The 24,609-nt window shown below is 40.3% G+C and overlaps 1 protein-coding gene and 1 long non-coding RNA gene across 4 annotated transcripts; one reads left to right on the forward strand and one right to left on the reverse strand.

The window, feature by feature from the left end:
- On the forward strand, nucleotides 1-15,090 carry LOC121399852 (protein kinase C delta type-like). Of its 3 annotated transcripts, none has more exons than XM_041581693.1 (11): nucleotides 1-294; nucleotides 6,360-6,566; nucleotides 8,094-8,864; nucleotides 9,572-9,678; nucleotides 10,016-10,183; nucleotides 11,541-11,632; nucleotides 12,352-12,414; nucleotides 13,013-13,151; nucleotides 13,938-14,129; nucleotides 14,232-14,360; nucleotides 14,953-15,090. In XM_041581693.1, exons 3-11 carry the CDS (start codon nucleotides 8,108-8,110, stop codon nucleotides 15,067-15,069), a joined length of 1,764 nt encoding a protein of 587 aa, XP_041437627.1. In that variant the 5' UTR covers nucleotides 1-294; nucleotides 6,360-6,566; nucleotides 8,094-8,107; the 3' UTR covers nucleotides 15,070-15,090. The 3 variants fall into 3 exon arrangements, with proteins under 3 accessions (XP_041437627.1, XP_041437625.1, XP_041437626.1); XM_041581691.1 differs by lacking the exon at nucleotides 1-294 and adding an exon at nucleotides 3,434-3,697; XM_041581692.1 differs by lacking the exon at nucleotides 1-294 and adding an exon at nucleotides 4,344-4,479.
- LOC121399857 lies at nucleotides 11,238-17,552 on the reverse strand. The gene is made up of 3 exons (XR_005965293.1): nucleotides 17,450-17,552; nucleotides 14,934-15,228; nucleotides 11,238-11,612 (listed from the first exon to the last, which is right to left on the reverse strand). It is a non-coding gene; the product is annotated as an uncharacterized LOC121399857 (long non-coding RNA).
- Nucleotides 17,553-24,609: the final 7,057 nt, after the last annotated feature.

Genomic DNA, 24,609 nt, shown 5'->3' on the forward strand with positions numbered 1-24,609 from the left:
GTGTGGGGGTGGGGCTTAGTGTTGTGCTGCAGCTACGTGCTTGTACTTAGGAGATCGCATAGTGCAGACAGACTGTGGCTGAAGATGTCCTAAAATGCTTTCCGTAGGGTTATAGGTATTTTGCTGGTGGGTCTGTTTTAGCCTCACAACAGGAGTTTCCCCGTCGTCAAACTACGTCAGCCATTCTGGAGAGGGCGATGTGTGGATCCTAGTCAGACAACGGGATGGGGCAGATGAGCTCTGTGGTGCCGCTGCTAATCTCGGTGATTGCTGCGAGTTATGCGGAAGTGCACGGTAATGGCCGGGCTCCTCCCATCCCCTATAAACTCCCGGCTCTTTATGAGGAAAACGTTGTCCCTGGGAAGTGCAGAGGGATTTTACTATGAACAACATGCAGGGGAGAATTTAAAGGGGAAGTTAACTTGACTTGCTCTTCGCTACATTGCTACGGGGGCTGGGATGATATCATAGGTTTTGGATTTACTCTCCCATGCATGTAATTGCTTAGATTATTATCTCCAAGCTTTAGCATGGCTAATACCATTATGACTATACAGTGGGGGCAGTAGGGTGAGCCACTTTACAGCAGGTCTTATAAGAAACATAAACTCCCCTTTTCAATGTCAATGTTATTTGCTGCTATCATTAAGTGCCTTTGTAAATGAACTCCCTTGTTTCTTAGGGCGCAGACACATTTACAGCAGTGTCACAAGTGTGGCCCCTACATTACCACCCTTGCCCTGGCTACCAAAGCTCCTTGGCCTGTGGTGTCATATCATATACAGGTATGGGACCTGTTAACCAGAATTCTTGGGTCTCCATTTCAGAATTTTGCTAAAAAAAAAAAAAAAAGCATTTAAACATTAAAGGAGAACTAAACCTCCCTTTCAGCAAAAATCCCCACTAGCCCCCTCCCTGCCTCCCCTCTGCACAGTCTTATCCCTGAATTCTATCCCCTCTAGAAATAGTGACTGCACATGCAGAGTCAGCGGAGCTCATGGACGCCATTTTCCAGTGCTTCAGTATTCTTCACGTCCCTTCGGCAATTTTGGCTGCTTTCGGCGCATGCACAGTTGCATCGAACAGGAAGATTACTCTGAGCATGCGCCAATACAGGGCTTGCATTACGTAGATTATCGAAGCACCGAAGATGGCGTCTATTTCTAGAGGGGTCAGAATTCAGGGGTGGAGGTGGGCCAGTGGGGACTTTTGCTGAAAGGTGGGTTTAGTGCTCCTTTAAATGAGCCCAATAGGATTGCTTTACCTTTAATAAGCATTAATTATACCTTAGTTTGGATCAAGTACAAGGTACTGTTTTATTATAACAGAGAAAAAAGAAATTGTTTTTAAAAATCTCAATGATTTGATTAAAATGGAGTTTATGGGAGATGATAATTCAGAGCTTTCCGGATAACGGGTTTCTAGATGCCTGATCCCATACCTGTTTAGGATTGTTCTCAATAATATGGCAATAAGCAGTGAGCATGGCACACAGGCAGCTATTTTCCTGCAGCATGAGGGATTAGCCTGGTGCCCTACCTGCAGATGAATCAAATTGATTATGATGTTGAGAACATTTCTCTAGGTTTTTTTTTTCCATTACAATAATTAAAGGAGAAGGAAGCAGATTTTTTTTGTTTGTGACAAAATTAACTTACTTTCTTCCCCAGACCTGAGCTCCTCTTCTTTAAAAATGCACTGGGCTGGTGCCATATGCTTTCATTCTCACAGGTTTCCATTGCTGGACATATGCACAGTCTAGAATTGTCTAAAAAATGTCTATACGATGCAAACGCCCACCTAGGGCCACACAAGAAATCCCCAGGAGAATAATAGAAGATGGAAAGCTTTCTTCTACTGATCTTCATACCTGTTCCATGTTGTCAGTGCTGCTGCCTGGAAAACATTGGCCTTTTAATTCTATAATAGCTGCCAATGTACATCATTATGATCACCCTCAGCAATCAGTACAGGGATGGGACCTGTTATCCAGAATGCTTGGGACCTGAGGCCTTCTGGATAAGGGATCTTTATGTAATCTGGATCTTAAGTCTACTAGAAAATCATGAAAACCCAATAGGCTGGTTTTGCCTCCAATAAGGATTCATTATGTCAGAAAGTGCCTTTCAGTATAAAACTGCTGAATTCCATTGTTTCTTATGTGCAGGAATCCTCTAAGACTGTGGGGGGTTTAAACTATTGCTTCTTTCAGCAGTAACCATCATTAACAGACAGGAGAGAAATGATCTTTTTGAAATTTTCCCATAGGTTTTTCTCTCTAGAAACACCTAGAGGTACAGGTTTTGCAGGACTGGGTAGTATTAAACCTGTTCATTTTTTTAAAAATAATTCTTTTATTTAGCATGTTTAAAACATAGTATTACAGGGTGATAATACATATGTACAGGATGCTTATTTATACAATAAAAAAAACTAACACGTAAACTTGGTGTTGTGTCTCATTGGTGCACATAATGATGTATCACAATTACTCCTGATTACAGTGGGACACACAGGGATCATTAATGTGCATTCAGGGGTTGTGTTGACTTCATTGGGCAGGTCTATATCTGGAGGAGGACGTTAGTAAAGTTAAAGGCACACCTTAGGTCACAATGTGTATTTAGGGGTCCTGGTCAGCTTCTGCTTCTATCCATTGAACTCAGTGTTTATCACATTTTTGTGGACAGCCTCTTCTTATATACGTAAGTTTATAAAGAGGGATGACATTTTCAATCATGGTTTCCCGTATTGTAAGTGTAAGTCCCCCGCCGATTTCCAGAGTTGTGAAATCATTTCCCCCCCCCCACATACATCCCCCCATAGATAGCAGGGTTCTTTGTGTGTGACGGGCGACAATTCCTCATCCTGGTTAAGTGGCACAACTATTGGATCTAGTGGGAGCACTAGCCCTGTTCTATCTCTAATATATTTAGCTGCCTTCCCCCAAAAACACTGTAGCAGTGGGCAAATCCACACCATGTGGAAAACGTCAGCTGGGGAGTGCTGGCACCTAGGGCACTAGTCCCACATCAATAGGACCAGTGACAGTAAGTTAATTAGAGCATATGGCAACTCATCCTGGAAGGGAGGGGTATATTTATGTTCACCATGGTGAATTTCTTCCCATATAATCACATATTTACCAGAGCCATCTGAAATGGTGTTGTCAGTGGTAATTGGGCAGGATTTGACTCTGAAGTAACTTGAGTGTACTGAGCGGTACATAGAGCCTAGCCAAGGCTTTAAGGGTGAGAATCTTAGTGCCAATCAAATGGGATTCCTGTAACATAATTGTACGGAATTAGCGCAAAACCATTGCACTTATCCCTGTAAGAGATCAAGTACAGAGCCTGTGTCTGTGTGCTGTAAGCTGTTACCTAGCAACCAGCTGTTCAGTGATTTCAGTGTAGCAGGAAGTGACACAGCAGCTAATGAGTGGCTGGCAGGAAGAGGAAGTGACAGATGCTGGCAGAAGAGAAAAGCCTGGCATAGAGAACCACACGGTGGACAGAAAGAAAGACTAGAGAGCTGCCGGCAGGCCCAGAGAGCTGAGAGGCTTCACCAAATGCAGACATTTGTATCAGGCTGCCACAGGGAAGCCATATACTGTGCCTGGAGAGACAGAGAGCATGAAAGAAATCCAGATTGGAGAAACCAGCATCAGCAGGGGATTTCCATCTGAGCATCCAAAGGGGTTGGTAGTCGCACTATGTGGGAAATTCACTAAGATTAGTAGTTGCGCCAGCGTCCGCTTTGCCGCGATTCGCCAGGCGTATTTTCGCCAGCGCTACGCAAATTCACTAAAATCCGAAGTTGCGCTGAGGGGAAGCGTAAGGTTACGAAGTTGCGCTGGCGTTAATTCCCCAAGCAAAGCAAAGTTACGGTAGCGATGCTTAATTTGCATACGGCGCCAAATTGAAGCTACAATGGAGGTATATGTAGCATCACTACACAAGCCTGCGAAACCTTCAAAACAGCAAATAAAATTTTTATTTTTCCCTACACATGTGCCCACTGAGTTAGGAAATGTAGGGGGGAAGGAGGGTAGCCCCAAAAAATGTTTCCATCTTTTTCAGCTTATCACCCATAAAAAAAGAAAAAACGCCAGCGTTTTTTGGGACTTAGAAACATTTTTAACTTTTTTTGAAGCAATCCCTATCTACTCTATTGCACTTCGCCTGGTCTGAGGTGGCGAAGAAAGTCTGGCGTAAAAGGTAGCGTTCAGAATAATTTGCGCGCCAGTGAATTTGCGTAGTTACGTCCGTTGTGCAAATTCGCCAGGTGTAAGGGTGCGAAGTAACACTAGCGAATTTACGCCAGCGTCCGTTAGTGAATTGTGAATTAACGAAAATTCGCTACGCTGGCGAATTCACGCGAGCGTTGGGCGCTTCGTCGTTTAGTGAATTTGCCCCTATATGTCTGAATGTGCTGTACTCACCTGAAGAGAAACTGTAAAGCATCTGAAAAGGATTTGAAGTGAGTATTCTGTTTAAAGGGACAGTACCCTAAAAAAGTGCTTGAAGATACAGAGACTGTTTTGTGGAAGGACATTAAAGGACTTTGCCTTCTTGACTTAGGTAGATAGTCAGCGCAAGTTAGTTAGTGAGGCCTTACTCCCACCTGGTTAGGAGTGCTATTTGTACTAGTTGGTCATTTAATTTTAGATAAACAGTTATTCAGCTTAAAAAATACTGTGTGTGTTTTTTTACTGTATTCCTCGTGGGGCCACCTGGAGGTGCATTTCCGGTCTTTGTTTATTTATTTTTTTATTGTTCTAAACATATTATTAAAACAGCAGTTGGTACAGTATGTAATGCTATGGAGACGTATGACCCGCTTGTCTTATTTTACATCACTGAGACAATATTTAACTGTATAGGTCATACATATTTATTTGCTATACCAAGTAAGGATTCAGCTGACATCAGGGTGATCATGTGAAATGTGGCCACATCTGTGCATAGGGAAGTTGTAATGATCCCAATGTTTTGCTTAAGTGCCGGTCAATCACTTGTCGTGTTTCAGTCCTTTTTCAGAATCACTGCTGACTCCCATCAACTTTTATATTGGCTTATCAATTCACTCAGGCTGTTGGTAATCCTGAGAGGTGGGGGACAGGGCTTTACAGCATGTCACCAGGGGTTGTTCACATTTAAGTTTACTTTTAGTATGATGTTGTATGATGCAATTGGTTTTAATTTTTATTATTTGTGGGGTTTGAGTTATTTAGCTTTTTAATCAGCAGTTTTCCAGTTTGCAATTTCAGCAATCTAGTTGCTAGGGTCCAAACTGCCCTAGCAACCATGCATTGATTTTAACAAGAGGCTAGAATATGAATAGGAGCAGGCCAGAGTAGAAAGATTAGTAATAAAACAGAACGATAGCAATACATATTTAGACTTACAGAGCATTTGTTTTTTTTAGATGGGATCAGTGACCCCCCATTTGTAAGCTGGAAAGAGTCAGAGGAAGTAGGCAAATTATTCAAAAACTATAACAAAAAAATAATGAAGAGTAATTGAAAAGTTACTTAGAATTAGCCATTCTATGACATACTAAAATTTAACTCAAAGGCGAAACACCCTTTTAATGAACTGAGGTAACCAGAGAGCCATTGTGCTATTGCTCCTTGGTGCTTCACAAATCAGCCCCTAGACAATCACTAACCCTGCTTCAGCATATATTCAAAGAATGTTTAACGTGAAACAGATCTGGAATTAGTGTATTGTCCTTTATTGGCATTGCACAATAATCAATGTAATAAAATATACAGGTATAGGATCTATTATCCAGAATGCACGGTACCTCTGCATAAAGGATCCTCGGTAATTTGAACCAAAGTCTGCTAAAAATTATTTAAACATTGAATAAACCTAATAGGATTGTTTTACCACCAATATGGATTTATTCAGCTCCATTTGTTTAAACTGGAGTCTATGGGAGATGGGCTTCCTATAATACTGAGCTTTCTGGATTTTGGGTTTCCGGATTAGGAATCCATAACCAAAGTGTTGATATAATGAATATACTGTGGTGTAAGTGCTTCTATTCAGCTCTGTAGACTTATGCAGAATATTTGAGTGCATTGTAAATAAATGATTATAATAGTATAGTTATCTGGCTTCCCACAGGTGTTTTCAAGCATTACCACTCATTATGAACCAGAGGTGAGATCACAGAGTACTCAGGCAGGTAGAGCAGTGAAAGTAAAAATGTTATTGGTATTATATGTTATGTTTTTTAACAGGAATGCCCTCAGTGGTTTTGCTGTGGGTTGTATCAATTACCTTGTAGCTTTCAATGAAGCGTTTGTGTCTTATCATATTATGCTCTGGCCTGTTGTGTTCTTTCTTCAGCCTCTTGCCCTGGTCACCTGGGGCTCCACTCTGGAGATGTCACATATAGATCTCTGTGAAGTTAGAAACTGGCTAACGGCCAACATGGACAGGACTAAAGAACAAGAAATGGACATGGATGGTTTGTATCAGGACTTGCTTGACCGGCCATCGTCAGTGTTCTTTGATAAACATGACAAGAAGCTTTGCCCCAAAGTTTGCTGCCAGGTAAGAAACAAATCTCTTCTAGTTTTGCCAATAGATTTTCACCGAGCTGTTCAATGCAAAGTTCTGGCTAAGACGGAAATGACACCTTACTACTGATCTTAGCAGGTTATTTTAATATTGTATTTCCCCATGTTTGGGCCGTGCAGTGATTCAGATAGCCGTGGGTATCCACCATGGTAGGTGGGCATTGAGCAGGTCATTGGCAATAGAGTGCAAGTATGGAGAGGATGTGGGTTGAATTACCAGCAGGTCAGGTCTAGAACATTTGACTCTTATAAAATCTGGGCACCAAAAATGTTGTTGTACAGGGCCCCGTGATTTCTAATGGCGGCCCTGCCTACAGGCGTTGGATGGCTTTTAAGCAAGGGATGAAACACAAGGTTTCTAAAAACAGCTCTTAATCCAAAATTAATTCAGGGACTGGTCCAACTGACATCTGGGAGTCAGGAAGGAATTCCCCCAGCCCCAGGGCTTCAGATTGGTAGTTTTTTTTGCCGTCTCTGGATTCACTAGCAGTTGTGCATGTTGCACTTGATGGACACATTTTTTCTTTTCAACCTCATCTACTATGTTACTATGTGAGAATTGGATGCATGTAAGGTGCTGTATTTATATAGCATTTGCCCTATACAGTTTTCCACATTACACATTAACAGGGAAAAAGAAGAAGCAATACAGAGCAGAGCCACCTATACGTGGCACTCACAATAATTTGCTTCTGTTTAGCCCTTTATTTTTTACCTTTTACATTAGTCCACAAATATATAGAGCTGTTACATTTATCAGTGTCTATAAATCTTTCTATTTAGGAGTTTACAATGCAGTGCAGTGAAATATGGAAATGGTGAAGAAGGGTCTATAGATAAAGAATGTAGATAATTGTCAGCATGTCATGCTTCAATAAAGACATACGTCCCACTAAACCTCCAATAAGGTTTGGAATTCTGGCAGCATAGATAGGCGCCATTTAAAATAGGAGTTCCTCTAAGCAACAACTTGGTGTTTGTCCTGATAATGGCCACCAGCCTACTAATATGTGGGAACTGTTGAGGTAATCAGCAACTTCCAATTTCCCATGAAGGAGCTGAAGTGAATACAGAATCTCAGCACAGTTCTGGAACTCTTGATACAATTAGCATCAATCAGTGTAGATATAATACAACTCTGTTAGCAGTTCCATTTGATAACCCTTGTGGACTGCAGGGATTTCAGCTCTGCCCCTTAATGGTTTTACTAATAAATCATATTCTCAACTTTAAACATTTGCTCTTAGAGAAGTTTTTCTTCTCTGTAGTGCCATAGCAATGTCCTCTGTAGTGCCAATGGCTCTCCATTGTCGCTCCATGTTGCCTGCCTGCATGACACTGCTGGTGGTCACATGACTCACCTAGTTCAGTTACTTGTTCAGTTGGTTCAGGCCAACTGCTGTTTGGACAGTGAGGAGAAGAGACATGGAGTGAGAGTGGCGATAGATAAAAGTAGATAAATTGCGATAGAGCTTAAATAAAATTAAAAAAAACAGTATAGGAGGAGAGATTAACATGGAGGTGACGAAGAAGAGGAGTCGGAATTCGGAGGAGGAAGGACAAGGCAAGAAAAGGAGATGGAGTGATGGAGATTTAGAAGAGAAGAAGAAAAGCCTGGTGAAAAAGAAAACCAGTGAAGATGGGGGCAGTAAAAGGAGAAGGAGAGAAAGGGAGCTGGAAGAGAAGAAGAAAAGCCCTAAAGAAAGGAAGACCAGTGGAGATAGGAGCAATAACAGAAGGGGTGATGGTGATTTGGAAGACAAGAAGAAAAGCCTGGTGAAAAAGAAGACCAGTGAAGATGGGGGCAGGAGAAGGAGTGAAGGACAGATAGAAGAGAGGAAAAGCTCCATACAAAGGAAGAACTGTGGAGATTGGAGCAATAATAGAAGGAGTGAAGGTGAGTTAGAAGATCAGAAGAAAAGTCAAATGAAAAAGATCAGTGTAGATGGGGGCAGTAAAAGGAGAAGGCGTGAAGGACAGGTAAAAGAAAAGGAGAAAAGCCCCATGGAAAGGAAGACCAGTGAAGATGGGAGAAATAAAAGGAGAAGGAGTGGAGATGATTTAGAAGAAAAGAAGAAACACCCCATGGAAAAGAAGACCCGTCAAGATGGGAGCAATAAAAGCAGAAGGAGTAAATTAAAAGACAAGGAGAAAAGCCCCATAGAGAAGAGTGAAAAGTTACAGTTAGAAGAAAAGAAAAGTCAGTTGGAAAAGACCAGTGAAGGATTGAATAAGGATCAAAAATCAAGAAGTCCAGAGGATCCCTTAGAAGGTAAGAAAATACAGTTGCCGCTTTTGTGCTTAATCTCTCCCCTAACTTGCTAATAAGAAGTGGCCCCATAGGATCTATCTGCCCTAACTTGCTGGGATGTCTTTTTATCAGGATTTCTGCAATTAATTTGTTTGCCTGATGTTTATAGCTTGCTGATTTACCCAAGGTCTTGTTCTGACTAAAAATTACCCATCTATTTATTTATTCTTTCTTCTTCTTTTTTAATCTTGGTATGAAACTAGGGCTGGTTTACTATAAGGGAAAATAAAAATCACCAGTGATATTGCCAGTATCAACCAATCAGGGCTGGTTTTCTATAGTATAGGAAATTAGTATTATCAGTGATGATGCCAATGTCAACCAATCACATCTGCTTTCATCTTCTACCTTGTATGTAACTGTTCAAATCTAATTACTGATTGATTCTGATGAACATTACTATCACAAATGGTCTGCTGTGTCAATATGTCAGAAACCCAGGCTTCCAGCATTTCTAAATATATAATCAAAGGCTTAAGTTTTCTGGGAGATGTATTCATGGGGGCCATCTGGGGGAGGCACATAGGTGTAGGTGTCCCCTCTCCAGTCCCTTGTGCTGCCTCATATTAAGGAACCCTGCCTTGTGCTTGCTGATGGGTTTATTAATATATGCTATGTACAGGTTATTTGTAATACAAGGTACTAATGGAGTTTTTTTCCCTAACTAGGTGGAAGCGCAGCGAAGAAACTCTGTGTGGATATCAGCAGACCTGTCCCCCTGGATATTAAGAACTACAGGTTTTATTCAGAGCTGGGAAAAGGAGGCTTTGGCCGGGTAAGTGAAAGGCTTCCCAGGAATGATTTCTCTTAGTATAAATCATAGGGAAGCAGAAAACATAGGCGAGAATAAAGTAGTTTAGTATTATTACTCATTGTTTTGTAAATACAGTTCTAAGAATATCATTATAAAGTGGTGATATAGAACGGTGACATTTATGTTGGGGAAGGAATCACTGGAAGATACTGTTTCTAATAAATTGGGGAGACTATTTATTATTCTCCACCTACGGTGTAAAGTGAAAACAGATAACTTTTTTATTTTAGCCTCTCAATGTTTAGCGTTTACCTTTACATACACCATGTCATATCTAATATTTGCCCTTCGTTATTAGGTGATGTTGGCTTCGTTTACACCGAAGAAGCAACTGGTAGCAGTAAAGATCATGCAGAAAAGTCCAGACAAGAACAACTTCAACATCATGATGAAGGAGGCCCGAGTGCTGTCGGTCGCTAGAGGAAGCACATTTTTATGCCATTCCTACGCAGCTTTTCAATCAGAGGTAAATACTGCTTTTAATTGCATATAATGGGGCAAATTCACTATGCGCCGAAGCGCCTAACGCTAGTGTCAATTCGCTAGCGTTGGGCATTTTCGTTACTTTGCAAATTCACTAACGGACGCTGGCGTAACTTCGCTAGTGTAACTTCGCACCCTTACGCCTGGCGAATTTGCGCAACAGACGTAACTACGCAAATTCACTAATGCGTGCAGTGTTCTGAACGCTACCTTTTACGCTAGACTTCCTTCGCCACCTCAGACCAGGCGAAGCACAATAGAATAGATAGGGATTTCTTCAAAAAAAGTAAAAAAAATTTCTAATTCCCAACGCCGGTGTTTTTTCTATATTATGTGTGATAGGTTGAAAAAGATTGAAATATTTTTTTGGGGCTCCCCTCCTTCCCCCCTTCATTTCCTAACTTATGGCAACTTAACTATACAGTGGGCACATGTGTAGGGCAAAATAAAAATTTTATTTGATGTTTTGAAGGTTTCCCAGGCATTTGTAGTGCTGCTACATATTCCTCCATTGAAATTTGAATTTGGCGCCGTATGCAAATTAACCATCGCTAGCGTAACTTCGCTTCGTTTAGCGAATCAACGCTAGCGCAACTTCGCAACCTTACCCTACCCCTGAGCGCAACTTCGGATTTTAGTGAATTTGCGGAGCGCTGGCGAAACTACGCCTGGCGAAGTGCGGCAAAGTGCGGCGAAGTTACACCTGGTGCAACTCTGAATCTTAGTGAATGTCCCACAATGTCTTTAAATGGAATCTAGCATTAAAATTAACTTTAAAGTGATACCGACACTAAAAATTTTCTTTTCAAAATATTAATCTACATTAAAAGTTACCTATAGGTCATGTTGATTGTTTTTCGCTGATAGTTCTGCTTTTGTAATTGACACTTGAAGTTCTTAAACCTGACTGTTTTGCCAACCTGACTGTCCAATCTTAACCGGTCAGTTAGAGTTTCTAATGCTAACGGATATCTGCTCCACAAATATGGCAGCCTCCTCATAGAGGAACGGGGTAGTAAGAAAGGTAATGTAAAAACTTCCGGCAAATATTTTTATGGCAAAATTATAAATCACATTCAAAGACAATGTTATGAAAGATAATGAAAAAGGTTATTTTCTGATGTCCTTATCTCTTTTAGCATAATTAGACCAGTGTTAGACAAACTATGCGGTGGGGTCTCATTTGCTCCTCATACATGGCTGTTTCTATATCTCCATGGAGCGCTAAGATGTTGCTTTCCACTTATTCACATTACCACTTCTATTCAGACAGTTTTAAAGTTTTTGGGTGGGAGGCTGGATGTTCTAGGTCTCACCTTCTTCTATTCTCTCTTTAACAGCTGGAATCCTTCTTCGTCCTGGAGTATGCCAGCGGGAAATCTTTAATGCAAATGATTCTTCGCAAAGGAAATCTGCCAATGGCAAGAATCATGTAAGTGACATTAGGACCCATTTACAGTACATGGGACAGGGAGCAAACTGGAAAGAATAGATGCAGCCCACCATGTTTTTCATACTTTGCTCACTGCCTACCTCTTGGCCCTTAATAGGTTTTTGTTCTCTGGCAGCAGTGTATTACCGAGGGACAAGCTTGAGTAGCAGTGTCCCCTTTCCTGCACCCGAACTTGTGTTTCATTCAGGTGGCAATCTTTAGATTATGGCCAATACTAAAGGAGTTGTTAAAAGATGCCATAGACTTGCAATATCACCCCTCCCAGCTGCCCCAACCAATGGCCCATTGTAGAGGAATTGCATTAGAAACTGTACTTTTTATACTTTGCACATTTCATACATTTCCCTTTTTTATTTCTCTGATTTAATTTTACTGATATGAACAGGACATGTTTAAGGAATTGTAGCTGGATCACTTTAATGGATTTTCTCTGGGACAGTGTTACTACAGCTCTTTTATAAGTAGAAAACGCTGGGCACTTGAATGGGCTGAATTTGTTCCCATAACAAGTTACATATGTAGCATGTTTGCCTGTGCTGTCAGTAAGACGTGTTCTGCACCCTTTTGTATGTTACACTTAGATATTTGCATCAGATGCAAGCACAGAGAACACTGCGAGGCAACTCTATAGTTAACTGTAACAAATCCTATGTAATGAATGTGATATAGGAACGATGATGATTTTCTTTTTGTAAAAGGTTCTACACAGCGGAGATGGTGGTTGCCCTCCAGTTCCTGCACTCTAAGGGCATCATTCATCGGTGAGTAAATTCTCAGTATATTGTGTTGTCTCTATGTGCTTTCTGACACATAGATTCACTGAGTGATGATGGACTGTCACCACTACATGTGCTGTAGGCAAGCATTTCCCATAGTAACTACTCATCTCTCCCAACTCGTTTTTAAATTAGCCAATACAAGAAAGCACTTACACAGTCAGACTGCAGGGTGCTGTTAGAAGTCATGGGACCCCCATACTACATAGAGCCATATAAGCCCAGGTTTTTATCCCACTGCCAGGTTGGCCCCTCACCCCTGTGGGAGGTGGGCAAATCCAATAAAGTAAAACATGGCCCCAATTAAAAGAATATAGAATATGTTATAGAACACACACTCCGTTCTGCTCAAACACGTCAGCATCCCCACCCAAACACTACTAATTCCCTCTGCAGGTCCAATATCTTTTTTACTCTATGAATTGTACCTTCACATTTCTTTGGGTTCTCTGTTACTATGGGCCCCCTGCAGGATCCCCACTCTGATGGCAGCCTACTTATAGGGGCAGTGGAGGGCAATTTTGGGCATTTTGGTCCCAAGAACTGTTACCTATGTAACTTGCTCCTAATGCTTATCCTATAGTGACCTGAAACCTGACAACGTGTTGGTGGACAGATACGGCCATATCAAGATCTGCGACTTTGGCCTCGCCGCAGAGAACATCTTCGACCAGACAAGAACCAACGGAGTAATAGGAACCCCTGGATACCGCGCACCAGAGGTGACAACAAACATTTAAAATACAAACATATTCACCTTTAATTTAACCTTTAGTCTCATGCAGAGAGTGATATTCTGAGACAATTTGAAATTGGTCTTCATTTTAAATGATTTTTTAATTATTTAGCTTTTTGTTCAGCTGCTCTCTATTTTGGAGTTCCAGCAGCTATCTGTTTGCTAGGGTTTAATTTAACTTAGCAACCAGGGCCTGAATTGAATGAGATACTGGGAAATTAAAAGGAATGGGCCTGAATATAAAGATAAGTAATAAAAAGTTTCAGTAACAACAAAACTGTAGCCTTATAGTGCGATTTGATTTTAGCGGAAGGTGTCACTAAACCCCATCTGAATCCTGGAGAGAAAGGCAAATAGTTGAAAAACTATAAAAGATAAAAAATGAAGACCAATGCAAAGGTTGCTAAGAATAAAACTTAATTGAAAGAGAAGATGCCCTTAATACTAATTTATCGCTTCGGTAGATAGAGAGGTCTGATTCAATCAGTGCAGGGTTGCTAAGAATGTTATGTTTTATAACATACGAAGAGTTGACCTGAAGGTGAAAAACAACCCATTTAAATGAGAACAGCATCTCTGATAATTCCACATGTATTGGATCTGTGCTCATTTAATATTAATTAATATTATTAATATATTAATTAATAGTAATACAGAAGTTAAATGTAATCCATCTGCAATTTAATATGGAAATAACACGTTATTTTGTATTCTGCAAGTACCCTATCAAGTTCATGACTCATGTTTTCTCTGTAATCATTTTGTTTCATAGGTTCTATCAAAGGCAGAGTATAACGCAGGCGTGGATTGGTGGTCTTTTGGGATTACCATGTACCAAATGGCCACGGGCAGCTTGCCATTTTCACCATCAGGCAGTATTTTAAGGCAATTCTTTGCAATAAAGAAGAATACGCCTTATTACCCATATTATATGAGCAAGGAAATGCTGGACCTCCTGCCGAAGGTAAATATGAGCCAAAGCAGAATTACAGAATAATATATATATTAAGAAGGTACATGACACAGCACCTGCAATATTGAAATTCATGTTCATGTTTCTTTTTAGCTTTTGGAGATGGATGAGAATCAGCGGATCGGTGTCAACGGAAACATCAGGGAGCACGCTTTCTACAGCACAGTGAAGTGGGAAGAGCTGGAGAACCGGAGAGTGAAAACCCCTTTCCAGCCAGGAATGGTAAATACATGTGATATATATGATACATCCACCCACTCTCACACTGCAGAAAAACTGCTGCTCTTTTTTACTCATCCACCACTTGGTAGGCCAGAGGTCTTCGGAGCTTTTGGGTTAAGGCTCCCAACATTGGTTTGGGATTCACTTAGATATGAAAACATGTTGCTAACAGTAACTTTCCTAAAGTTCTAGTAATATCCAAGACTGATAAAACACAATTCACCTTCAGATTTGACCCAACCTGGACTTGGTCGCCACTGTGGTTACTGCTGTAACAAAGACAGATAATCACGTGTCCATAGTGAAATGAATGGGTCCCTTATTCATTTATTGATAGTTTCCTTTTTCAATAGCTCATTATTTGGCCTTCAGAAACTTTTTGTAATTTTATTTCTAAAATAAAGTTGTTGGGTTTTGGTGGATAGTGATAGTCTGATTTTAACTTTCCCCTGCTTCTCATTTTCTCATTTTTGGGCATTAATATCTGAATCCAGTAATCACTTTTTACAGATAATTAAAGCCACATATTAAGTTACGACTTATCTTGAGTGAAATAAAGTATGTAAGAAGCACCTTGTTTCCTTTCATATAGCCATCAGCAGATGACTTCACTGAAATCCCGCTGTCATTCTCCTCTCAAATTCGGAACGAGGAAACCAACTTGGCAGATTTCTCCCACGTGGATCCCAGCTGGAGTTGGCAGGAGTAAGGCATTGGTTCTAATATGGGAAAACATCAATACTGCCTGGACAATACAACAACCTGGGCCAATTGACATCATACCCTCTATGGCAAGCTGCACCTCTCAACAACTCATCCACCTGCGTCTGCCATCAATGTCGCCACCACACGGGATCCCTGGCTTTGACTTGGAGAAGAGAAAAAGAAAGAACGGAAGAGTTAACCATCGTGAGTATAAATGTTATATGAAATGAGACAGTGTAGAGTAATGTAAAAGATTAGGCTGGTTTTAGGTCTTTAGATAAAATGTTATACAATAGTTTATTGACAGGATAATAGATATTATATAACTATTGACAGGCAAGCATCTAGAATAAGGTAGAAAAGAAAACATATGCTCTATAGAAACTTTTCTAAAAATACATCTAAAATCATTTTCTTTTAGGGAAGGTAGGGCGGGTTGTTATCACTCAGCAGCCGCTGAGCTCCCTAATGGTAAGTAGTGGTAAGTATACCCCCTGGAGACCTAAATATATAGGGGTTTCTTGTTACCACCTTACCATTGTATATATATGTGTGTGTATGTGTGAGAGTGAGTGTGTGTATGTGTTAGAGTGAGTGTGTGTGTCTGTGTGTGAGAGTGTGTGTGTGTGTTAGAGTGAGTGTGTGTGTATGTGTGAAAGTGAGTGTGTGTATGTGTTAGAGTGAGTGTGTGTGAGAGTGAGTGTGCATGTGTATGTGTTAGTGAGTGTGTGTATGTGTGAGAGTGAGTGTATGTGTGAGTGTGTGTGTGTCTGTGTGTGTGTGTATGTGTGTGTGTGTGAGAGTGTGTGTGTGCGCATCAGTTGAATTAGCTATTTGCAATGCTCACCCATTCCTTGAACAGGAGAACACGGAGTTGAATTCCCTTTTGGAATCCGCAAGCATTTCTGTATTGGAAATGACCTGTTCTCCCTTTCAAGGAATCAGTCACTAGTATCAGGTTATTTTTATAACCTGGTGCTTCATTAATGGCATGCCAATACGGGAGCAATAGAATTGAACCCGTACACTCCCTATGTGGCATTGTATTTCCTTTACAAGGCTACTGTCGATCCAGGGACATGTCCGATTGCCATTTTGGAGTCAGGAAGGAATTTTTTTCCCCTTCTGAGGCAGATTGGAGACCGCCTCAGAAGGGGTTTTTTGCCTTCCTCTGGATCATCTAAATTTATTTAATTGCAAATAATTGCCCATTAAAATATAAATATAACCTAAATTCAACCCCACGAAAATGGAAAAGGCATGTCAAAAACTAAATTAAATAGGGATGTCCCAGGTTGACGTTTATAAACCATTAGTTAGAGGGGAGCAGGGTTCTTGGGGAGGCTACTAAAAGAAGATCTTAATAATTATAGCATGTGTGATATTCTGGAATGTGAAGGAATGTTGTATGGTTGTGTGAGATATGTGTGTGTGAATGTGAATATTGGCTCTGTCCAAAAAACCCAGGTCCATATTTAGAATAAATTGCAGGTCAGCTCAAGGATGGGGGGAAAGGTTCATAAACAGACTGGGCAGAGGTGTATGACCCAAAATGCCAACTAGGAACAAACGTCAGCTAAATAGGTCCATCATGATTCCTGTATCAGTACTGTGTGTATATCATCTAAACCTAAAAATCTAAATTTTAAACTAAATCTAAATATGTTTGAGTAAAAGTAAATCTAAATATGTAAAAGCCAAAGATGTGTGTGTGTGACTAGTCAGATACCTCTCAGTATTTGCTGAAGAGGAAAGGTCCCATGACAGTTTATGTCACTCCATGCAGGACCAGAGAGGAAACTATTGCAGCAAGTGATAGGGTGAGCCATTTGCTGCAATAGATGTGTGAATGGACAGTAACAAGAGTTGAAGCCTTGACGTGGCGTTACTGCTCACATGGGTAACCATGTGCTAATTCAACCACTTGTGAGACTTGATTCTGACATGTTATTATTTATATTATACAAAGTGCCTTTACCTCCTACTACTTAATATTTTGTAGCACTGACTTTTGTAGCAACAACATCTTTAAGTATTTTGGGGTAAGTATATTCCAGCTTTGTGCAGTGTTCATGAGTCATTCTGATCTATTCTTTTCAGTTTTCATGGTGGAAGTGGTGGAATATATATATATGAGTAACAGGGCTTTACAGCTCCAGCAGATCGTAACCAGAGAGCACTGTGCTTATTGCTGCTCGGAGGCTGCACAACAAGCTCTAACTCTTAGGAGGGTGTTTAACTTGAAACTGTTCTTTGATAAATATATTGTCCTTTATTGCTGGAGGGCATTGCAGGGAAATCACTGGAATAAAGTTTCTAACCAAAGTGTCACTATAATGAATATGTTGTGTTGTAGGCGCCTCTGTTCAGCTCTGTCCACTTACCAGTTTCATTTTCATTGCAGTTAAACATTCACATTCATACATGTCCCGGGAGACACTGGCCTTTTCCAGTTCAGGTATGTAATTGTCCAGGATTTCCACTCATTGTACAGGACTGGCTGCACTCAATTGTTACTTTCACTTCACTCCTGGAATTTTTTCATCGCATGGCGCTGGCATTACAGAAATAAATTGCACTTCTTTACTTCCTTGTGGAATGGACTGCTACAGGTAAAAACAAGCCATCAGCACTGCCAGAACTGCAAATAGAAAAAAAGATAGAATAAAAATAGTAATGATACATTGTGATTTTCATTCTTTATAGTAACAGCAGGAAATAAGATATTTTAAAAAACAATCAAATAAAAAAACTGTTGGAGACTTACCTAGATATAGGCAGGCTGGAGGTGCTGGAGGGAACTATGTGGCCCAAAATGACATGGGAAAATGGCTTGAGGTGTCAGACCAGGTACAATTTCCAGTGTGGGGGTAATTTCAGATGCAAAGCGTTGAAAATTATTGATTGTGCAATCACTATAAAATATCAATGGAGGCAATTGTGGCTTATCTAAAGGGTATGGATGTTCTCCCCTGGCTTGTGTGGGTTTCCTCCAACACTCCAACTACATACAGGCAGGTTAATTGGCTCCTGATAAAACTGATCCTTGTATGTGTGAATGTAATAAATTAGATTGTGACCTTAGATTGTAAGCTCTGTTGGGGAAGGGACTGATGGGAATGATGTATAATCTCTGTAAAAGGCAGCAGAATATTTCAGCATGTGGTCAATAAAGGATGATGATAACAATATAGTTGTCTATCTCCCCACAGGTGTTTCCAAGTATAACCATCGAAAAGGTAAGGATAAGGTCACACTGGGCGATTTGGGGAGATTTAGTCACCTGGTGACTAATCGCCTCAATCTCCCCAAATGCTTTACCTCTGACTTGCGCCGGCTAAAATGAAAAATCGCCTACGGCATGGCACACGCGTCGCTTCGTATTCCGAAGTCTTCCGAAGTTTCCTAAATCTCCCCAAATCGCCCAGTGTAACCTTACCCTAAGAGGCACAACTGTGACACCAGTGACATTGTTTAAGCATCTGCACGGCATTACTCACCCCGCACCTTTCACAATAGAAGTTTGGAGTCTAGATATTGTACTAATGAGCAAATAAAAATAATTGAAATAAACACATTCAACACTCATAACTGGATTACATGAACCTGTTTGATTTTGTTTGTGATGATCTGATGCTTGAGCTTGATGGATCTGAATCTACCATAAAACACATTTTGTATCTTGCTATGTGGGAAGCATTTGGGAACAAATACACATAGACAGAAATTGATTGGGGTACATACACATGCACATACGTGTTGGTTAACGCACCCAATAACATAGGGTTTATCTTATGATGGTAGCCACTATACCAGGGGTCCCCAACCTTTTTTGGCCCTGGGACCAAAAAAGAGGCAATTTTTTTTCAAGGACCAGGGGGAGGTCGGGGACGGTGGGGCGGGGGGGTTAAGGAAGGTTAGCAGTGGGAGTAAGAGGGGTCGGCGACCAATTTGGGTGAAATTCGAGCACCACGTTCATTGTTAGGCGGCCCAGTTCAGGACTGTCCGCTGCCCGGTTCTTGGCCGCGGCCCGGTGGTTGGGGACCCCTGCACTATACAATTGTGATACCGGTGTCCTTTAGAGCATGGCTATCCAACAGTAGGACAAACAAGCCAGATGTGTGCCTCCAAAAGTTCCTTATCCATTACACCATTATTAAATAATACTGTTACATCTAAGGTTCCTGCAGGTTAACGTGATGTGCAGATTCATACTAGTGCAACCACTGCCATTATCTGCTTATTATGTTTCCAAGCCTCTCTTATGTCAGTGATACATGGCCTTCAAACGTGCCCATTAAACAGCAGATTTTATCTTCACTCCTCACAACAGTGTTCATATTAATGTGTCTTCAGAATAAGGGTTTTGTTTACGTAAATGTACAGTGAAACACATTCAAGCTGTGTGTGTATCCTTCATAGATTCGAATTAAAAGTGCCACAAGTGACCAAACTATCATTAAAGGTAGTAAATGGCAGTCTAGATTCATTTTATTTGCTGGGGACCCCAAACTACAAGCCTTTTGAGTAGAAACAACTACAATTTTAGCTCTGAATTACTTTTCAAGAAGAGGGGAGGATTATGGGAGTTCGGTCAAATATGGCTCACATCAGTTCACAATCAGTGAATTTTTTTCTTACAGAACATATGGACTGTTGTTAAGGGTGTTCGTTGCCTATAGCAGCCAAATGTTGATAAACTTGCCCTAAATCCCCTGGCAATATACGTTGTTTTGTAAAATGATAGGGCTTTATTGACCACTTCCATCTATCCAAGGTTCTGCTTTCATTGGAGGTAACTGTGCCAAGTGTCAGTCGCAGGGCGAGGTTCTGTTGTCTGAACCATTACCTTAAATACAAAGGCAAATACCTGGGACCAGTACTTGAAAATGTATGGTCAGCACCATATAAAAATATATAAAATAATAAATATAAATTTGTTTAAGCTTGTCTTTGGCTGATACCATTCAAAGTAGGAGATGCCGCAACATTGTAGCCCAGTTTTTTCAATGAAGGGAGGTATATCTGCCGACCATTTACCATAGCAGGCGAGTTGCTTTTGGTTGTTGGGAGCATAAGGACTTGAGAAATCTAGGCAGAAATATGAAGCTGGAGCTTATTTTGAAAGATAGTAGCTTCCAGTTTAGGTCCATCGAGTGAAGACATGCCGCATACTTGAGCTGGCAGTACCTAAAACATATGTTGGGAGTTAGACCTTCTGTAACATGCAATTGGTCTAAATGGTGGAAATCCTGTAAGCATTTGATCCCTAATCGGACGCACCGCTGAAAGTCGGAGAAACCATTAAAGTGCTGGAGACCAGGCTTCACCAGAGTGGAGTGTTGGGAGAGTAGATTGAATCTCCTTTAGGTGGCAGGAGTTTTTGTGCAGTGGTCCAAGCCTTCAATCTAGTGATCATAGAAGTGGTAATGGTTTGGTGTACCTCCCTGTCCCCTTATGGCAGAGCTCTTAATGTTTCCAGGGATCCCAGCACCACAATCTCTATAACAATAGCAGGGTTAGAATAGACCTGATTCACACCACCATGGAACAGTAACCAAGATAGCTGCTAAATAATAAAGATAAAAGTCATGCATAACCCCCTGTAAATACCAATCTTTGAAGCACAGGTATAAAAAACCTAAAGTCCTTATTGTTTCAAATAAACAGGATAATCAGATAATTCTGTTGTTTAAAGAAATATTTAGGCAGCCATCAGGGAGTGTTCCTAAAGACTTATAACAGGAGTGCCCAAACGTTTTGCACCGAGGGCCAGAGGGGAAAATGTGTGGGGGCCGACCATTCAGCCTGACACTCTTTGAACCATTAATTAAATTACAAGAATCGAGTAATCGTAGCAGTAATATTTGGGCACATTAGTGAAATGATCTGCCACTTGGTCTATACTGAAGCTGATTGGTCGGACTTTGCTAAAATCGGTCGTTCGGCAAGAAAAATCTTTGCGTCTATGGGATTAGACCTTTGCTATAGGATTCCTGATCGTACTGTGCTGGGGGGCCTCATTATTATTAATTTCATGATGGAGGCTGAGGGCCGGTGTAAATTTAAAAAAGGGCCACAATTGGCCCCCGGGCCGCACTTTGGACATGCCTGATTTATAGGAATTGGGGATAGGAACTGCATTTTAATAAGATTAACAAAATTTAGAAGTTCCTTTCCCAGATTATAATCTTCTTTATCAAATTTGCCTTGTGACAAGGGGGAAATGCAAATGTTAGGCAGCCCCCTAGCGAATTCAATCTGAAATTCCCTGATTCTATAGTACAGGTATGGGACCTGTTATCCACAGTGATTCTATGCCTCCTGTGATGCCGCCCCCCTGCTCCCCAGTGCTTACCTTTTTTTCTACTTCTTTGGTACTGAGGACTGCAATTTTTCACACTCACACTCCACTCCCTTTGGCTAAATCCAGCAGCAGATAAGAAACATTTCAATTCCGAATATGAGCATCATTGAAAAGTTTGATACATTTTTAATCACCTGCAGTCCAACATAATCTCACTCTCACGGCTCAAAACTTTATCTAGAGAAGCGCACAATGCAAATCAGATGTTCTGCAAGGATGGCTTTATATAAACTGCATTTATTCCCCCTGAGGTTTGCGGGCCACAAATGAAGGACCCATGGGCCACCAGCGATGTACTAGAAAATCATGTAAATATTTAGAGGCCCATTTATCAAAGGCTGAATTTCAAATTCATGTGATTTTTTTTTCCAATTTGAATATACTCACAATTAGACTGGGAGTTTATTTAAGAAAAACTCGAATGTCTAATATTTTTTTTCAAATTTGATATTGCGTTTCTTTCCACAAAACCAAAACACAATTATTAATATCAAGAGTTTGTTACAAAATGTCCAAAAAGAAAGGAACCACCAGAAGAGTTATTGCAGTCGCACAATCCAATATAGGTATGGGACCTGTTATCCAGAATGCTTGGGACCTGGGGTTTTGCAGATAACAGATTTTTCCGTAATTTGGATCTTTATACCTTAAATCTACTAGAAAATCATGAAAATATTAAATAACCGCAATAGGCAGGGTCTGCTTCCAATAAGGATTAATTATATCTTAGTTGGGATCAAGTACAAGGTACTGTTTTATTATTACGGAGAAAAAGGGAATCCTTTAAAAAAAAAAATTGGATTATTTGATTATAATACACAAAAGCCATGAATATCCTGTAAATTATATCCTTATAAACGGTGAGTAGTGATGTCATCAGTTATAAACGGTGAGTAGTGATGTCATTTCTGTCACATGACTCACTAAAATTTGTGTATTATAATTAATAAAGTACCCCCAGTTGTAAAATATGAGGATATTAGAAGTTATCTCGGAGTTCCATGACCTGTATAAAAACACTCGGCCTTCGGACTCGTGTTTTTATATGGTCATGAAACTCCTCGGTAACTTATAATATCCTTATATTTTACAAGAGGGGGTACTTTATTCACTATATAATGGAGTCTATGGGAGATGTTCATTCCGTAATTCAGAACCTTCTGGATAATGCGATAACGGATCCTATACCTGTATTTATAAATTCGAAAGTAATTTGTGTGGACAAAAGGAAAAAACAAACTGGAAAATATATTAATTCAATTCATGTAAGAAATTCATAGTGATTCAAATAAAGTTCATGTGTTAAAAAGAAACTACTGTTTGTGGTCATTGAATCAATTGTGCAAATTCATTTAAAAAATTCATAAATATAAAGGGGCAAATTCACTAACCGGCGAAAATTCGCCAGCGATGGCTCTGCGCACATCGCAACACTTCGCCAGGCATAAATTCGCCTGCTAATTCACGAAGATCCGAAGTTGCGCACAGGGTAACAAACGCTAGCGAAGTTGCGCTAGCAAAAATACGCTCAGCAGTTCGAAGTTACGATATCGTCGGCTAATTTGCATATGGTTAAAGAACAATGGCCGTATATGTTGCAGCAAATCCATTACACTACACAAGGCCAGGGAACCTTAATACAATTATATAAAGTTGTTATAATGCCCTACACATGTGCCCACAGTTTAGTTTAGGTGCCATATGTTATCAAATGTAGGGCGGAATGAGGGTACCCCAAAAAAATTGTTTCGATCTTTTTCAGCCTATCACCCTGTAAAAAGGAAAAGACACCAGAGTTTTTTGGGACTTAGAAAAATTTTTAACTTTTTTTTTGAAAAACTCCTATCTACTCTATTGCACTTCGCCTCGTCTGCGGTGGCGAAGGCAAGTCTGGCGATAGAGGTAACGTTCAGTAAAATCCGCATCTTAGTGCTCTTTCGCCAGAGTGAAAATTCACCTGGCGTTAGAGTGAAAAGTTGTGCCAGAATCTATCTCCTTGCAGAAATTACACCAGCTAAATTACACCAGCAACTGTTAGTAAATTGGCAAAGTGCCGAAATGACGTCACACTGGCGAATTTTCGCCAGCGTTAGCCATTTCGCCCTTTAGTAAATTTCCCCCAAAGTGCTTATAGTGATTAAAGTGCGAAACATACGATAGGCTGTTCACAATCCACAGATACCAAAAGATTGGACTTAAATAAAACATACAAGGGAAAGTTGTGCTCACCACTATTTTTTAAAACCATTAGGGGGGGGTGCAATGAGGCTGTGACCACAAAATACATATAGTCAACTACAAGAGTCCTCTGCACTCAACCCATTATCAATATATTTAAAACAGAGAAATAAAACGTAACATTTAATAGCTCTGTTAAAAATATATACCATGAGGGCAAAATTGATAAAGTTAAAAACAAGTAAAAATATTTGATGTATAACAATCTGGTATAAAAGTGTTCCTGATACTCAGTATGAAAAAGAATTGTCCCACTGGTCCCACCACGATCTTACATCAGACCCATGCACCCTCTATAAATTAATACAAGTCAAAGGAAGAACTTGGGTGTTGCCCTGTAGTGTTGCAAAAACAATATTGGAAATATAAACCATTAATAAAGTATGCAATATATTCTTGTATTCACTAGGTAAATAATGCAGATCACACATAATGAGCCAAGTTTGTTGTGCCAGTCAAGGATCCCTACCACTATGTCCTCTCAGAGGCACCTACAATCATGTGACCTAATCCCTATTACTTGTGATTCTTACGCATCACCAAACAATAATGTACATGTGCTCCCTGCTTGTCAGCACAATGTAAAGTTATTGAAGACGTTGGTGGAATAAATCAACCTTACATATACTTACATATTTACTCCTGGTTGACATGATAAATACGGATTTCTCTGACACGACTTCCAAAATATAAAATATTGTACTTTATTTAATCCATTAAAATTTGTCAGTTTAGGTACAATGCATATTACTCAACACTGACGCGTTTCGTGCCCTAAGGCACTTCCTCACAACTTTATAGCAACCATGGTTACAGACAATGCACACTATGGGGCAAATTTACTTTGAATATCGAAGTCGAAGGATTTATCGCTATTCGTTAGATCGAACTGGATTTTAATCCATCGATCGAACGATTGTCTTCGACCTAAAAATTGAT

The sequence above is a fragment of the Xenopus laevis genome, chromosome 2L (genome assembly GCF_017654675.1).
Source record: "Xenopus laevis strain J_2021 chromosome 2L, Xenopus_laevis_v10.1, whole genome shotgun sequence".
In the NCBI taxonomy this organism is placed as follows: domain Eukaryota; kingdom Metazoa; phylum Chordata; class Amphibia; order Anura; family Pipidae; genus Xenopus; species Xenopus laevis.

Coding starts and splice junctions, on each gene's coding strand:
- LOC121399852 (XM_041581693.1), top strand. CDS start 8,108: ATGGAGGTGACGAAGAAGAGGAGTCGGAATTCGGAGGAGGAAGGACAA. Junction 10,184..11,540: donor ACGCAGCTTTTCAATCAGAG/GTAAATACTGCT, acceptor TCTCTTTAACAG/CTGGAATCCTTCTTCGTCCT. Junction 14,130..14,231: donor TGCTGGACCTCCTGCCGAAG/GTAAATATGAGC, acceptor GTTTCTTTTTAG/CTTTTGGAGATGGATGAGAA.